Source organism: Anomaloglossus baeobatrachus, chromosome 2 (assembly GCF_048569485.1).
Source record: "Anomaloglossus baeobatrachus isolate aAnoBae1 chromosome 2, aAnoBae1.hap1, whole genome shotgun sequence".
Classification (NCBI taxonomy): domain Eukaryota; kingdom Metazoa; phylum Chordata; class Amphibia; order Anura; family Aromobatidae; genus Anomaloglossus; species Anomaloglossus baeobatrachus.
Window position 1 is genome coordinate 436730376 of NC_134354.1, and position 18544 is coordinate 436748919.

General features: G+C 43.8%; 1 protein-coding gene across 2 annotated transcripts in view; it reads left to right on the forward strand.

Annotated features, from left to right (window-relative positions):
• Positions 1–18313, forward strand: part of AP2B1 (adaptor related protein complex 2 subunit beta 1) — a 202989-nt gene extending 184676 nt beyond the window's left edge. For both annotated transcript variants that reach the window (XM_075336254.1, XM_075336255.1), the window contains 2 exons: positions 7480–7634; positions 17397–18313. In XM_075336254.1, the coding sequence (XP_075192369.1) occupies positions 7480–7634; positions 17397–17471 (230 nt within the window). In that variant the 3' untranslated portion in view covers positions 17472–18313. The remainder of the gene's footprint in view (positions 1–7479; positions 7635–17396) is intronic.
• Positions 18314–18544: the final 231 nt, after the last annotated feature.

Sequence of the window (18544 nt, forward strand, 5' to 3'; positions counted from 1 at the left end):
GTGACATCTGTGCACAAATATCTGATCAGGGCTTCACCCCACTCACAGAGTGATATCTGTGCACAAATATAACTGATCAGGGCTTCACCCCACTCAGTGACATCTGTGCACAAATATAACTGATCAGGGCTTCACCCCACTCACAGAGGGACATCTGTGCACAAATATAACTGATCAGGGCTTCACCCACTCACAGAGTGACATCTGTGCACAACTATAACTGATCAGGGCTTCACCCCACTCACAGAGTGACATCTGTGCACAACTATAACTGATCAGGGCTTCACCCCACTCACAGAGTGACATCTGTGCACAACTATAACTGATCAGGGCTTCACCCCACTCAGAGAGTGACATCTGTGCACAAATATAACTGATCAGGGCTTCACCCCACTCACAGAGGGACATCTGTGCACAAATATAACTGATCAGGGCTTCACCCACTCACAGAGTGACATCTGTGCACAACTATAACTGATCAGGGCTTCACCCCACTCACAGAGTGACATCTGTGCACAACTATAACTGATCAGGGCTTCACCCCACTCAGAGAGTGACATCTGTGCACAAATGTATAGTGATCTAAACATAATGTGAGCTAAAAAGTCATAGATTGCTTTATCCCTCGTAGTTGCCTTTTTACCAGCAAATACTTAGTAGTTTTTCTTATATATGTTGATGTCATGTTTTCATTGCCCTTGATAGGCATATTAGCCTGGTCTATTGCACAGTTCTATCCAGTAAAATAAACCCTGAAATCTGATATTCCCACTATTAATCAATATGCGCTGCCAGGATCCATTACCAAATAGATCGAATATCGCTTTATACAACATGAACCCTTTAAAATCAGGCACTGTGATGTTGATGTGAAGAAAAGCTTAAGACCGACGTACACATTTATACTGTCGGCCAAACCTGACAATATCAATGGTTTCAGCCAACCGTCTAATGCAGTGTTCCCAAATTCCAGTTTTCAAGGCCCAACAGATGACCTTTTCAGGGTTTCCTTAGTATTACATAGGTGATGGAATTATATTTTGTGCAATACTGAGGAAATCCTAAAAACATGACCTCTTGGTAGCCCTTGAGGACTGGAGTTGGGAAACTCTGGTCTAATGTGTGGGGGAAGATAAGCATCCAGAATAGCAGATTTTGTGCTGCCGATCCTTTTACTCTCTAGAGATGAGCTGTTGTCACAGATGTCTGGCAGCGGCTCTCCCATAGAGGACACTGGAGCGCTCAGCAGTGTATAAGAGAGGTGAGCGAGATGGCGGTCAGCCGATCAATTAGCTGAACTATAGTTTGGATGACCGCTATCTAACGTGTATAGAGGCTGTAGTCATTAGCACGAAAAGAAAGAATTGTAATTTTTGTCAGGGAAAACAATGTTTTCTTTTCATTGCAGACCGGATTTGGTCCTCGGGCCTTGCGTTTCATATCCCTGACCTACATTATGGAGGGATAACTTATTTTTCCTGGAAATTCCTTACTTTCAATATTGCCAACAACGCTTTATGTAGGGATTTCATTTATAGGAAGGTCAACTCTCAGCAATCCTGACATTGTAGGTAATTGAGAAAATTTAGCTCACTACACTTCACATATTTTTAGATCCTGTAACAAGTCTCTGGCTTGTCAAGTATTCTTCTCAGAAAAAATAACTTGTCCATTGCAAGGGAAAAAAGCCAATCCAATCTTTATTCAAGTCAGATTCCAATAAAAATGTAGTCCAGGGATAAGTTGTAGGAAATCAATACAGCAGCTTGCGTATTTCAGCCGCTACGTGTACGTTTAGCTATAGCATGACTAGCTATGACTAAGAGCATGTGTAGCACTCGAAATGACTAAGCTGCTGTATTGATTTCCTACAACTTATCCCTGGACTACATTTTTATTGGAATCGGACTTTGGGAATAAAAAGATTGAATTGGCTTTTCTTCCTTGCTTTAACAAGCTCATTTTTCAAGAAGAGTATAAATATATTGATAAGTGGGTATTGACATTTAACTGGTCAAAGAGGTGTGTCCCTGCACAATCCGTTACTGGCAGCACTGTGTGGAAAGCATCACTGTGTGCAGGCACAGACCCTGATGTGACTGCAGACTTGTAAATCCTCAAATTGCTCGCACGGTGTGTTGCCCGCGAGTAGGCGAGATGCATACTTCCGCCCACATTCCGGCCTCACTGCAAGTGTATTGAACGACGTACCCACCTACCGTGTTTTTCCAAAAATAAGACACTGTTTTTGGAGGAGGTCTTATACTTGGAGAAACACGTTTGGGGGGGTAGGTTTACCCCCCAAAAAAAGCAGACCCCCCCCCCTCACTTCCAAGGAGAATCATACTCACCAGACCAGGACGTCTGCGTGGCTCCCAGGTCCTCCTGTGATCTCCGGTGGGTGCTGCACGCCGTCCTCCCCTGCTGCTGGCTGACACACACACCCACACACACACAGAGCCGATCGCACACATCACATCACGTCCAGCGCTTCCGGCCGCAGGGAATGATGAGAGGAAGTCACATGTCTGGTCGCAGGTCCTGTTCTGCAGGTCTTTGTGCTCCACCGCACTGCCTCTCAGGATTCTGCCGGAGAGAAGAGATCAGTGTCGCTGGATGTGGTGAGTATGTATGCGATCCGATGTTTGTGTGTGTGATCTGATTATGTATGAGATTGGATGTTTGAGTGTGAGATCTGATTGTGTGTGTGAGATCTGATGTGATGTGTGTGGGTGTGCGATCACTGCAGGTCCTGCCGCTCAGCGTCGGGTGATTACGGGGTGCCCGCTGTATATAATGAAGTGTCCTGCAGTATCTGTATCTTTTTGCACGGACACTTCATTATTGAACTACGACTAAGGCTTATTTTCGGGGGAGTGTTTATATTTAAGCATTGCTCCGAAAATGCTGAAAATCCCTGCTAGGGCTTATTTTTGGAAAAACACGTTATCTAGTCTAATTCTTACCAGGAGTATGCATACCACATACTTGCTGCCATGTGACCACTGGTCTGGGGCAGAACAATAGCGGTCGTAGGGGTCGCATTGCGACCAGGCCCGGGTGTTCAGGAGGACATCAGCCAGTGGTGCAATGGAGGCCACGCGACCGCTATGGAGCCTGTGACTCAGGAGAGCCCAGTGCCAGCGCTGGCAGCAGGCCCCTCGCCAAGGATCACACTTTCAATTGTATCGGCATCACAGATACCAATAAATATCATCAATTAACGTATCTCTTCGAGAATACTTTAGTTTTTTAGCGATAAAAGTATTTACATTGATTTTTCCAGCTAACACAGTGTCACACTATAATTTTATAGTGCGTATTTCGTATACGATTTTCATCATTGTTGTGGATCAGATTTTCATTAGTGATCGGTCAGTGCGCCAGCTTTTACCGTAGAGTTTCATCAGAGTTTTGCTCGTATGCAAAATAAACTGGTTTTTTTCTCAGGCTTCGCTTACCAGCCAATGAAAATTGGATGGCACAAGGATGCACCTAAGGTGCAATCAGTCCGCTCTGTTTTTTTTCTTTCATTGAAACCTTCATTTAAATAAATGAGTTTGATTAAAATCAGATCTAAAGGCCGCTTTACACGCTGCGACATCGCTAAAACGATGTCGATGGGGTCACGGAATTCGTGACGCACATCCGGCCGCTTTAGCGATGTCAATGCGTGTGACACCTACGTGCGATCGAAAATCGTCGCAAACACGTGCAAAATCTCTAATCGTTGACATGCTCCCCTATTCCCAATTATCGTTGCTGCTGCACGTATGTTGTTCGTTGTTCCTGCGGCAGCACAAATCTGTGTGACACCACAGGAGCGACGAACATCTCCTTACCTGCGTCCACCAGCAATGCGGAAGAAAGGAAGTGGGCGGGATGTTACGTCCTGCTCATCTCCGCCCCTTCGCTTCGATTGGGCAGCGGCTTAGTGACGACGCGGTGACGCCAAACGAACCGCTCCCTTAGAAAGGAGGCGGTTCGCCGGTTACAGCGACGTCGCTAGGCAGGTAAGTAGTGTGACGGGTCCGCGCAATTTTGTGCGCCACAGGCAGCGATTTGGCCGTGACGCACAAATGATGGGGGCGGGTACGCACACTAGCGATATCGGTAATGATATCGTGGCGTGTAAAGCGGCCTTAAAATAGTTCCTGGAAAAATGCTGGAGGCCCCCCATTGACTTCCATTATGCTCTGAGCGTCCCACTGCTGGTTACGAGTACCAAACACCCGAGCATGGTTGTGTTCACCCATCACTAATCATAACCCCCGGAGTGGTACTTTCATTATTTGGTTGTTGTGTTATGTTTTTCTACAATTTTTGTTAATTTTAACTTGTAAAAGTATTTTCTGCTTGTTGTTTTTTTTTTTTTGTGGGTTTTTTTTTTTTCGGTGTGACTTTGCTTCTGCTCCGATCACAGGCTAAATTTGCTGTTTTCTTCATTGCTAGCTCAGAATCCTGTTCCTCATTTTCTCTTCCGAGTGTTTCTTTTGCGTTTCCCACCATATTTAGTGTCTTTATGGATCAGTCAGTCCTTTCTCTCCTCCAACATGATGAAGAATAGAGCGAGTGCCTCGTAGCTGATTCCAGTTCAGCGGCTCCGCTTAGAGAGTGCGCGATGCCAGCTAAAAATAGCACAGGTCATGTGACAATCGGCTGGCATTATATCTGCGAAGAGTTATTAACCCATGGACTCCTAGGGAATTCTCTGCAGCATTGCGAGAGGCTGCAGGATTCTTCAGCACAGAACAAAGGCTCGCACAGCAGTGCAGTGTTTGCTGTGCTATGGGACTGCACACAATGGCTTGCTCTTTACAAGATCAATTTCTGTGGCTGAGAACCTATGAATGAAATGTTATTCTGTTAGCGGCGTCTCTCGGCCTGCAGCAGGGGCATGCCATGGCCTGGAACAACTCTAATCTTTGGCTATTGGAAACTGGATGTGTGTAGATGAAAGATGTAGGTTCTAAAATACCCAAATAAAGCCAACCCCAGCCAGGCCATAGTGTGCCAGGGGCACTGCGGATTGCACACAGCTATCAGTATATCTTTGTACATAGCAAAAGAATGTAATGGGCGCTGATGAGAAGAGTAGGGTTAAAGGGGCTTTGAGTATAAGCCATGTGCTCCAAAATATAAACGCTCTTTTATTGTACATTTCTAAGACCTCCGCTTGTGTTGCTTTTACATAGCTTCCCTATGAGTACTTCTTGCTGTGGATCTGCTTTGAGGATGGTGTTAAATATTCATTTATACATGGGTTTCATTGCCTTCCTGAACCAAGCTGACGTGCTCATGGCATCACAAGCGTTTATTATTAGTCAGCTGCATTTACTGTCACGGAAATGCAGCGTCCTATCCACGTCTGTTTAGTTGTTATAAGTGGGTCACCATTCAGAAAACATTACGGAGTGCAAGATTACAAATGTGAAAGTTTTCAGAGAAAATGACTTCTATCTATTTTCCAGTGATTGCCATTAAGTGAAATTTTGTCATTGAATGTGACCATAGTTAGTACACATTTTTTTAAACAAACATTCACATTAAAAACACAGATGTACAGTATAACAAGAAGAATGAATATTAATGGGAACCAGTCACCTGATTAACACTGCCCAAACCACAGGCAACATGAATCCCAAGCATGGCTGCCCTGATCAGCCATTTATAGTCTATCTGAAAGCCCTCCACTGGAAAAAAAAAAGTATAAATTGGATCTACTTGAAGGATAGTGGAAAGATCTCCTGGTTTTGACTTAGGCTAGTTTCACACTTGCGTTTTTTTCCTTCAGTCGCAATCCGCCGTTTTGGAAACCAGCGGAATCCGTTAACAGATTCCGCTGCTTCCCATAGACTTTTATGGACGCCGCATTGCGACTGATGGTCCTGCGTTGCATCCGTCGGGCGGAAAGAACGCAGCATGTAGTGTTTTTCTGCACTTCCCTGAGCGTCAAAAAAACGCAATGTGCTGGATTCCGTCGGCGTCCGTCATTTTTATAATGGAAGCCTATGGTGGCGGAATCCGTCATTTGCCGGATTCCTGTGACTCATCCGTTTTTACACAACTGCGCATGCTCAGTGGAGTAATTGTTGAAAAAAAAAAAAAGCTACAACGGATTCCGTTGTTTTGCAGCATCAGTCGTGCCACTATATGCAACATCCATTACATCCGTCACACAATGCAACGCGACGGATGCCGCACAACGCAAGTGTGAAACTAGCCTTACAAATACTGAGGTAAAAAACTCACCAAATATTCAGCATCTGCACGTGGCTTTACAAATACTGAGGTAAAAAACGCACCAAATACTGTGTGAACGTGGCCTTACAAATACTGAGGTAAAAAAACTCACCAAATACAGTGTGTGCACGTGGCCTTACAAATACTGAGGTAAAAAAAAACAATACTCAACAAGTGTAAATGGCCTTCCAAATATTGAGATAAGAAACTGAAATACTCAGTGTGCATGTAGACCAACACTAGCAGGTATTTCCAAATTTGGATAGACTGCTTTTAAAAGGAATGTATCACCAGGTTTGTTTGTTTTTTTGCCTCATGTGAGAGCATCATGATATAGGGGCAGAGGCCCTGATTCAAGCAATGAATCACTTACTGGGTTGCTTGCTGCAGTTTTTTGCTGAAATTACTGTATTTCCTCCTTCATCCTTCAGATCAACAAGCTCTCTGAATACTGAGCTCTGTACAACCCCTCCCACACCACTGATTGGCAACTTTGTGCCTCTGCACAGTGTACAGAGAGAGCTGCCAATCAGTGCTGTGGAGAGTAATTCAGAGCCCATGAATATGGAAGACTACAGGGCACCAGGTTTACTAGTGCTCCTGTAATAATGTCCTGATAAATGAAAGATTTTATCATAACTACATTATGCAGCTCAGTAAGTGATAAATTGCTGGTATCGGGGTCTCTACGGATTATGCTGTTCTCCGATTTAGGTGGAGACAGATTTCCCATAAGGGTGATACAGTGGCCCGGTGGTGACAAGGCGTTATTGGACAGAGGTTCTTTACTTGTACACACGTATCGCCATACAAGTGTATGGAGCCACTGCTCGCAGCCAGGTTCAGAGAATCAAAACTGGAACAAAATGTGTCCTATTACACAATTCAGATTTCTACAACAGTTTTCTTTGTGAAATTCTGCTATTTTGAGCTCTGCTAGACTAGTGGAAGATGTTTCGTACGTTCTTCATTCTCTCGTCTTTCGGTGATTTCCTGCATTTTTGTTCTGAAGCACTATTCATTATTGTAGTACAGTCTTTTTATACCTCCACGTTTTTGGTAACTGCTTATTGTAATTTTTTTTTTATAGTGCTCTAAAGATGAATCATTTTGACAGTTGCTTTATTTTGGAATTCCATCGTTCACCGGGCTCCTTTTGTGTAGTGCATATGCGCTGATCAGACCTTTTACTATTGTACAAAAGGAGGTGCATACTGACTTTTCCTTCCTTTTTAGACACGGTTTCCAGCAAACTACAGAATAACAATGTTTACACTATTGCAAAGAGGAATGTGGAAGGGCAGGACATGTTGTACCAGTCCCTGAAGCTTACCAATGGCATCTGGATACTGGCAGAGCTGCGAATCCAGCCTGGCAACCCTAATTACACAGTAAGTGTATGATACGTTTGATAGTGGTGATTAATACCGTATATAATGTTACCTAAGCTACACACTTAATACAATGAGTATGCTCATACTAAATTGTTTTTTTGTAGCCTCAGCCATTCATTGGTTATGAAATTATGGCCATGTTTAGACATGCAGTTTTTTCCCCATTTATAATTGCTATGTACATAACAGTGTTTGAAGGAGTAAAATGAGTGGAGACATCCTGCACTCCAAATGAAAAATTCCAAACCATTATAAGTTGGTGTACATGTGCCCCAACGCGTTTCTAACTAACACTGCTTTCAGTCGTCTCGTGCGTTAGCCATAAAATCCATCAATGCATTACTATCTGAGTGAATAAATACGTTTTAAAGGTGGGCACTTGATCCTTCTTATCATTTGGATGCCTGGAGCACTTTTTCCATGCACACAGAGAAAGAAAGTATAGGCAGCTGGTATCATTTGCTTGCATGTGCCGTATACCCAACAGCCAATTGGGAATTTTACATTGCATGTCAACAAAGTTGTGGAACATTTGAGAGGTAGATTTCGGTGCAAATCTGAAAATTTGTGTCAAATCCTACATTTGTAAACCCCTTTAAGGGGATGTCCTTAAAGGGGTTGTTCACTACTTTGACATTGGTGGTCTATCCTTAGGGCGGCTTTGCACGTTGCGACATTGCACGTGCGATGTCGATGGGGTCAAATCGAAAGTGACGCACATCCGGCGTCGCAGTCGATATCGCAACGTGTAAAACCTTTTTGATACGATGAACGAGCGCAAAAGCGTCGTTATCGTATCATCGCTGCAGCCTCCGACATTTCCATAATGCCGGTGCAGCGACAGGTACGATGTTGTTCCTCGCTCCTGCGGCAGCACACATCGCTGTGTGTGAAGCCGCAGGAGCGAGAAACTTCACCTTACCTGCCGCCGGCTGCAATGAGAAGGACGGAGGTGGGCGGGATGTTTACATCCTGCTCATCTCCGACCGTCCGCTTCAATTGGCCGCCTGCCGTGTGACGTCGCTGTGACGCCGCACGACCCGCCCCTCTAAGGAAGGAGGCAGGTCGCCGGCCAGAGCGACGTCGCACGGCAGGTAAGTGCGTGTGAAGCTGCCGTAGCGATGATAATCGCTACGGCAGCTTTCACTAGATATTGCACGTGCGACGGGGGCGGGACTATCGCTGCAGCATCGGTAACACATTGTTACCGATGTCGCAACGTGCAAAGCCCGCCTTAGGATAGGTCATCAATGTCTGATCAACCGAGGTCCAACATTCCGCACTCCTGCTGATCAGCTGATCTTGGTCCCGGCAGCAGGCGGCCGGAAATGCTCAGTTCTGGAGCTATCCTATCAAGTGATAGTGACCGGGTACTGCACATCCACCTCCCATTCTAATTTATAGGAGGGGGATGTTCAGGACCCGGCCGCAGCTACTATCACAAGACTGAGCAGCACCAGAACTAAACATTTCTGGCCGCCTGCTGCCACTACTGGGACAGAGATCAACTGATCACCGGGGGTGCGGTGTGTCGGACTGTGGCCGATCCGACATTGATGACCTATCCTAAGGAGCACTTTGCACACTACGACATCGCAGGTGCGATGTCAGTGGGGTCAAATCGAAAGTGACGCACTTCCGGCGTCGCTCTCGACATCGTAGTGTGTAAAACATTTTTGGTACGATTAACGAGCACAAAAACGTCTTAATCGTATCATCGGTGTAGCCACGGTCATTTCCATGAATTGGGAAAGACCGATGTTACGATGTTGTTCCTCGTTCCTGCGGCAGCACACATCGCTGTGTGTGAAGTCGCATGAGCGACAAGACATCTCCAACCTGCATCCCGGCCGGCTATGCGGAAGGAAGGAGGTGTGCATGATGTTTACGTCCCGCTCATCTCCGCCCCTCCGCTTCTATTGGCCGCCTGCCGTGTGACGTCGCTGTGACGCCGCATGACCCACCCCCTTAGGAAGGAGTCAGTTCGCCGGCCAGAGCGACGTCGTAGGGCAGATAAGTGCGTGTGAAGCTGCCGTAGCGATAATGTTCGCTACGGCAGCTATCACCATGATATCACAGCTGCGACGGGGGCGGGGACTATCGCGCTCGGCATCGCAGCATCGGCTTGCAATGTCGTAGTGTGCAAAGTGCCCCTAAGCCATCAATGTCAAAGTAGTGGACAACCGCTTTAACTGCTCACATCTGCATTAAGAGGTGAGCCACACTGACAACTTCACGTTTACACATACGGTACATGTCAGCGCGCATGCACAATTAGGTAATCGTGTACCTATCCCGTTTGAGTATGACAGTTGTATGACGCATGCTGATATGGCCCAACAGGTATACGCAGATGTGGACGAGACTTACAGCAAACAACCCCTTTTAAACACTTTATTCAAAACTGACAAGATGTGAAAGTCGCACCTTTTTAGTGGAATTTTTTTTTAACTTTTTTGAAATGTACCTTCTTTGACATTAATGCTTCTTTTCCGTGCCATTAAATGTGCAGTAAAACTTGTAGTACAAATCACATTGTATGCTATGTAAAATTTCCCAAAATGACTAATCTTATTATTCATTAGTTTAAGAAATTTGCACTTTCACAACCAGAAAATATTTGAGATTAGAGGAGCCATCTTAATGAAGTATGGATTCTATTATATATACTTGTCAGCTTTCTGGCAGGAAATGGTAAATCTACCTTTCGTGGCTTTATTAATGTGAGCCATTCGAATGACAATAATAGTCAATGACATAATCAGCATTTTTCTAATCGAATAGTAATAAAGAGCAGTAACCCCCTAGTAACTAATACTTCCATCATGTCCAGTGGATTTCATATTCTAGGCCTGCAGACAGTCACTCGAATATAGGCACTATATATAGGAGCCTATATTTTATTAATGACCAAGGTTGTAAAGTCGATGAGCACATACATAGCTCAGTCTCTCGAAGAACTCCAAAAGAAATGGTATGCTGACGAAGAATCGTGCCTGCAGGAGAGCGGGGGTGACCTTGGATTCCCAGAAGCCCTGCTGGGTTACTAGCAAATCCTTATGTGTTCAGGGAACACTTCCTTTAATAACACTTTACGGAGGAATTATTAGTAGTACAGCTTTGAGTTTTCTATGCCTTCTAGTGAAATTGTTAGTAACCCTCATTATCATCTTGGCAGTTTTTTACAGCACTTATGCTTAGTTACTGGCCTTTATGACATATTTAATATATATATAATACTTGTGAATTACAGAAGCTACATATTTAAGTTGTATTTTTTTACATTTTGGTATTTGTTTGTGATGTTCATATTAAACAGTCTTGAAATGATTACAGTTTTTACACTGATAAGAGTACAGACAATTTGCTGACTGTATCCTGCAGCTCACTTTTCAGCTTTATTGTGTAGACTGGGACTGAGTCATTAGACAGTGGAGAAATGGAGGATTTCTACCTTATTGTAACAAGCCTGTTGGGGAAATGATTTTTTAACACTTATAAGGCTATGTGCCCACGGGCGCTCGTACCTGCGGATGTATCCGCAGGTACGAGCGCATGTTTCCCGCAGCTGCCTGCCGGCGTCCGCAGTTATTTTTAGCTGCGGGAAACATGCGGACATTCATGCGAATTACCAGCGGACATCCCAGCCTCTATCTCCATAGCGGAGGGCCGGGACATCCGCAGGTAATTCCGCATGAATAATTGACATGCAATTATACCTGCGGATGCGGACATCCGCAGCATGTTTGGCAGCCGCACTTTCCGCAGCGTGGACACAGCACTCTCCATGTCCCATAGGATAACATGGGGAGTAACTGTGCATGCTAAAACCTGCGGATTTATCTGGAAAATCCGCAGGTTTTCCGCGGCAGAATCCGCACAAACAAGCTCCCGTGGGCACATAACCTAAGTGTTACAGGTTTTCTTCCTGCACTTCTTAGTATACCTCTCTTACAAGCTAGGTGCTGCGCAGCATTGATACCGGTATCCAAACCAGAACACCCACCAGGTATTGCACAGCACCATTTGAGACCACTCTCAACCATCTTGCCACCTCCATTGCCGGTCATCCTACCGGAGTACCAACCCTTTTGGTCTCGTTCGGACTATATTATTTTCTAATTTTATGCATATAAGCACTACAGCCATCTACTCCCAGCGATTGTTTGAAAGAAGACCGCCATGATTGAAACATCATGAATATTACATAGCTTTAAAGTGAAGCATCCATCCTTTTTTTCTTTAATTTTGGGCACTTAAATAAACTTTCAATTTGCATTTCATGAATGTGCAGTGTATAGATCTATATCTCTTACAAGCTGCACAGCTTTTCTGTCCACAAATTGGCTGCTGGTGGAGGGCATTGTGACCAGGGCTGTCAATCAACCTCCACCAATTGTTCAAGCTTTCCCTTGTAAAGTGTTTTTCAATTGAAGGAGGATGATGGCCAGGAGAGGTCATCTCACTTGACATTTTGAGAAAAAGAGGGCATAGTCTGCGGGGACGGCTGCACTAACCAGCTGGTGACGTTTCACAAAGGAGGAAAACCTGAAACACTTACATATTAGTAGTCACCAAAAGATAATTTGCACAACGCACATATTAAAATAACTATAAAGTGGACATCTTATTTAAAGAGCTGTGTAGTATTGGATGCTTGAGTAAGGACACATACAGATGAGTGTATTAAATGTCCATGCACTATACGCATGCAGAATGGGTAACACGGACAGCACACTGAGCGATGCAAGTCAATGGGGTAGTTCATATAAACATTTTACACACAGACCTAATAATCTGCATGTAAACAATCGCAGTACGCATTACTTTGATCCATATTTCTGATCAGGCATGTCATTTATACAGTGCCTCGAAAAAGTATTCATACCCCATGACACACATTTTCACAATACACACACAAACTTTAATGTATTTCTTTGGATTTTTATGTGATACATGCTACTTTGTATTGTTATATTTGTCAAGTGAAAAGGAAATGATACATGGTTTTCTAAATATTTAAAAAATGTGTGAAATTGTGATTTGCGTTTGTATTCAGCCCCCTTTAGTCAATTTATAGGACCACATTTTGCTGCAGTTACTGTTGCAAGTCTTTCAGGGTATGTCTCTACTAGCTTTGCACATCTAGAAGCTGAAATGTTTGCCCAGTCTTTGCATAATAGCTGCAGCTCACAGAGATTGGATGGAGCATCTGTGACCAGCAATTTTCAAGTCTTGACACAGATTCTCTATGGTATTTTGGTCTGGACTGTGACTGCACCATTCACACAAATGAATATGCCGTGATCTAAACCATCCATTGTAGCTCTGGCAGTATGTTTAGGTTTTGTTGTCCTGCTTGAAGGAAAAGCTTTGCCTTAGTCTCAAGTCTTTTCCAGCCTCTAACAGGTTCTCTTCCAGGAATTGCCCTGTATTTAGCTCCATCCATCTTCCCATGAACTCAGACCAGTTTCCTTGTCCCTGCTGAAGAAATGCATCCCAACAGCATGATGCTGCCACCACCATGTTTAATGCTGGGGTTGGTGTTTTTAAGGTGAAGTGCCGTGGAGTATGCAACTAATAATTGTCTTGTGGACAGAGTCTCTTCTTCCTTCCCCCCCCCCCCCCCCACACCCCCGTGCTGTGGAGCTTCTTCTGACTGACCACGGGCCTTTTAGCTACTTCTCTAATTAGTGTCCTCCTTGCTTGGAATGTCTGTTTAGGTGGACGGCCTTGTCTTTGTAGATTTTCAGTTGTGCCATACACCTTCCATTTTTGCATGGTTTTAACAGTGCTTCGTGAGATGTTCAGAGCTTGGGTTATATACATATATATATATATATATATTTTATAACCTAACCCTGCTTTACTCTTCTTCACAACTTTATTTCCTTTGTTTCCATTATGCTGTTTGATCCCTAGTGGTCTCAAGCAAACCTCTGAGGCCTTCACAGAACACCTATAGTTATGAGAATAAGTTACACACAGGTGGACTCACTTTACGAATTAGGTGACTTCTGGAGGCAGTTGGTCACTCAGGATTTTATTTAGAGGTATAAGTCTACAAGAGGCTGAATACAAATGTATGTCACAATTTTCAGATTTTGATTTTTAAAATATTTAGCAAAACAGGCATCCTTTCCTTTTACACTTCACAAATACATGCTAGTTTGTGTTGGTATATAACATATATATTTATATTTTTGGGAGTAATATGAAAAAAGGTGCAAACATTCATGGGGTATGAATAATTTTTCATGGCAATGGGTGCACAAATAACTCATTGCATACTTGATACCATCATATGTCATACGTTTTTCGCAGATCCATCACAATTCTTAATGTAGAAAACTGTATTTTGCCTCTTGTCATTTATTAAATTGTTCATAAAAAGAATACCATAACAGATATTAAGATCATGCATTGCATATTGATGATAAACCTTCCAATTTTTTTTCTGTATGGAAAATGGACAATTTTCTATACATCCTACCTGTTGTCTTAATCCGGCCTAAGGCTGTGTGCGCACGTTGTGTTTTTTCCTGCGTTTTGGCTGCGTTTAAAACTGCAGCGTGTCATTGTCATAATGCATGCGTTGTGCTTCCCCAGAAAAGTCTATAAGACAGTAAATTCCATGCACACGTTGGTTTTTTAAACGTCGCGTTTTGGATGCCAAATATTTGAAAAAATCGATACGTTTAAAAAAATCAGTATGTCACTTTTTTGTGCGTTTTGGTTGCATTTTCCATCCATTGAAATCAATGAGGTGTGTCAAAATGCAACCAAAATGTTTAGCTGTGCGCCTACACTGCATGTTTGTTGCGTTATGCATGCCTTTTTGACAAACAAAACTGAGGTCTCTCTCATTCTTTCTCTTTCTCTCTCTCTCTCGGTCTCTCTGTCTCTCTCTCTCTTGGTCTCTCTCTGTCTCTCTCTCGGTCTCTCTCAAATTCAAATATGCTTTATTGGCAGGACCAAAATACAATTAGTGTTGCCAAAGCAAGAGAAATACAGTAAGTGTGGTGGGAGGGGATCAGGGTTATGGGGAGTTGGGGGCACAATTTGGGCTTAGAAGCCTTATGTTCCCCTCAGCTTATGACATGTGGTGACATATTGGGCGGCGATCTCCACCATTGATTCCTCTTTCCCCAGTAGGAAGCGGAGTTTCATCTCCTCATCCATGGATGGAAAGTCTAGGGTACGAGTGGTAAGTATCTGAAAGTGGGAGGCCCTCACTGCTGAGTATTTGTCACAGTGCAGCAGGAAGTGCGCCTCGTCCTCCAGAGCCCCCTGCTGGCAGTGCTGGCGCACAGTCTCTTCTCTCGCGGCTTGTATGTCTGTCGGTGCCGCCCTGTTTCCACCTCTAGGCTGTGGGCACTCAGTCTGTACAGGCTCAGGGTCTGCCTGTCTTTGGGGTGGCGTAACCTTTCCAGATATGGGGCCAGAGTGTAGTCCCTCCGCAGTGACCGGTAGATGGTGAGTTTCTGGGAGTTCTCTAATTCACTCTTCCAGTCCTCTATGTATTGCATCTTGCAGCTCTCTGAGATCTTTTATTTGGGCTTTTGTCAGGGTGTGTTGCAGACTTTGGCTGGACTGGCTGCCGCAGTTCCTGGCTGGCTGGCTGGCTGGCTGGCTCTGGGCTCTGGGCTCTGGCTCAGCAGGGCTTTATGATGGTAGGAGCTGGGGTTGCTGTTCTGTATGTGCGCCTGGTGTGATAGCGCCCTCTTCTGTATACTGAACCATAAGGGGGATCGGCCCAGCTCTGCCCGACAGGCTATGTTTGAGGTGCTGCAATGGACTTGGAGGAGATATTTACAGAACTCCATGTGGAAGACTTCAGTTATGCTGGAATCCCACTTTGTGTGGTCTGGGTAGGTCACTGGGCCCCATACCTCGCTGCCATATAGCAGTATAGGGGTGATGACGATGTCAAATATCTTGAGCCAGACTCTCACAGGTGGTTTGAGGTGGTACAGTTGTCTTCTGATGGCGTAGAAGGTTCTGCACGCTTTTCCTTTCAGGGCTTCTGCTGCTTGCTTGAGGCTCCCGTTATTGCTTCGCTCCAGACCGAGGTAGGTATAGCTGCTGGTTTTCTCCAGCGTGGTGCCATTTAATGTGAAGGAGGGAGAGTTTATTTTATTCTGGTTCCTCTTCTGAAACACCATGACTTTGGTCTTCTTTTGGTTGATGGGAAGCGCCCATGTGGTGCTGAATGTTTCCAGTACTGCCAGGCTATCTTGGAGGCCTTTCTCGGTTGGGGAGAGTAGCAGGAGGTCGTCTGCGTACAGCAGGAACTTCACCTCTCGGTTATGCAGACTGAGGCCTGGAGTGGGGGAGGACTCTAGAGCTGTTGCTAGTCCATTTATATAGATGTTGAATGCGCAGGGGACGGCAAGCGCTGAGGAGGGGAGGGAGGGATTTATCTCCCTATCTCTTCCGTTGCCAGCTGATGCGAGAATCGCACTGCTCTCACATTACACCGGTGTAACGCGAGAGAAATGCGATATTTCTCTCGCCCCATAGACTTACATGGGTGCGAGTGGAACAAGATCGCATTCCAACCGCAGCGTGCTGCGACAGTTTTCTCTGTTCGATTAGGGCTGAGAAAACAATTGCTCATGGGAGCTGCCCCATAGAGTAATATTGGTCCGATTGAAATGCGTTTTTTTTTTTTGTTTTTTTTTTTTTTATCTCATTCCACTAGCTCCATATTACTCGCCATGTGTGCTTGACCCTAAGGCTCTTTATTGCGCAGGAAAGTAATATACATTATACCTACCTACAGGTGCACTGAAATTATTCAACCCCCAATGCAAATTTAGGTTTATCATCAAAATGTACAAATGTGCTACTTTTTGTTTCAACAAGAATAAAGATTTCTTTGTATAGCCGTGAACACAACTCCAAATTAAGCACAAAATGGCACTTTTAATGCTACTGCATCCTTTAGAATTATTCAACCCCTTCATGTCAAACGTCTGTAGTAATTAGTAGTAGTAGTTGTAATGACCTGCTGTAAATGTGAAGCATAACCACTCACCAGCTTCTGGCCACTTTGCTTAGGAGTCATAACCTAATCCTCATGGGCAGTATCCTCCAGTCCACCATAGTCTTTGGTTTGCATGTTGCAACAAACTCCTTCAGATCCAAACAACGACTGACAGCCAATCCGTAATTTCCAAGATAGCTTATGAAACCAAGCCTTGGCGGACATTGAGGTATGCCTGGCATCATTGTAAAATCTGATGACGTCCAAGCTTCAACTTCTGCACATGGAGTATGATAATAAATGATTGAACCTGTCTTTTCTTTCACATACTCCAGGTTTTTAGTGTCAGAGAAAGCAATCCAGCCCCAGTGCATCACCAAGCCACTGCCATTCTTCACTTGAAGCAGGGTCTTCATTTCAGCGTACATACGAAAGACGTTTATCATGAAGGGGTTGAATAATTTTGAGTCTGCAGTATTCCGTAGAAATAGCATTTTGTACGAAACAAGGAGAAATCACTTATGTTGTATTGAGCTTTCTAAATAGTTTGTTTGGTTTATTGCAAAGTTTGTAAACGTTGCTAATAAACTGAAGTTCAAGTGGGGATTGAATAATTTCAACTGTATAGATGGCTTTAGAGACTTTTTTTTTTTTCTTCTTCTGTATAGATAATTTATAATCTCTTAAGACTTGCATCTCATTCATGAAAATTAAATTAGATACATGAGACCTTTATCTTTCATTGTTTGTGTTTCTTGTTCCTCTTGCAGCTCTCCCTGAAGTGCCGTGCTCCAGAGGTGTGTAATTATGTATACCAAGTGTATGACTCCATCTTGAAGAACTAAATGTGACCGTTCAACAGACGACCTCTCATAGATGAATACTAACTATTTCTCATGTAACATGTCCGTCTACCCACTATTCTTGTAGTGTACTGGGTTGTACATTCCATCACGTCAAAGCTCTGGCAGCACAGTCTTTGTAGTGGAGCAAACAGGAGATTAAGGAGGAAAGCACTTGCTAAGCATAGATAGGAATTAGTAATCTGTAGAGGTGGCAGCCAAATTTGGTAGGTACTGGCCACGTCTGGCTGCACAGCCTCCTCTTTTACTACATGAATACAAAGCAATATACATATAAACCAATATCTATTTCATTTACAGCAAATGTTTTCTTCTTCAATATGATGTGCTTGACATGTTAATCCAGTGCAGTTAAATATTCCTGATTCTGCATTGTGTAGATGTTCCTTGCCACTGTTAATCATAATCACCTTTGTAAACTTGGAAAACTAGTCGTTGTAAACTTAGGTTGGAAATATTGTGTATGTTTGCACACCCGAGCTCTTGTCTATGTACTGTGAACCACGAATTAGCATCTCATAACCCTAAAATCTCTATATATGCCCGCTTTCATTCTTATCAATCCACACACCTAGCTTCTAGTTTACCACCCTCTGATAAAATTGACCAGTTGAGTGTGACTACATTAGTGCCACTTGTGTTCCTATTCTTGTGACCATACCATGTGTTTAATTGCCCTTCCACAATACATGTACATTCCGTGCCAATGATTAGTGTGTTGCAGCCTAAGGGTGCATGTCGCTAGTTTATCGTAAAATCCAATTTCCTATGTTGCAAAAAAATCGCCACGACATTAACGGTATAAATAAAATGTATTTCAGAAACTGGTTCGACGTGTCTTTGTGTTGTAAATGGGAATTATTAAACCAGAATTACAATGTCTAGGGCTCGGCTACCTATCTGACCTCCATTCTCGAGTAAGTGAAGTGTGTGTGTGTGTGTGTGTGTGTGTATACACATATTATACAAAAAGTCTACAAACCCCTGCTAACGTCATATTTTTGTCATCTAGAAATAAATCATACCAAAAATAACTTTCTTCCTTTATGCTGGGT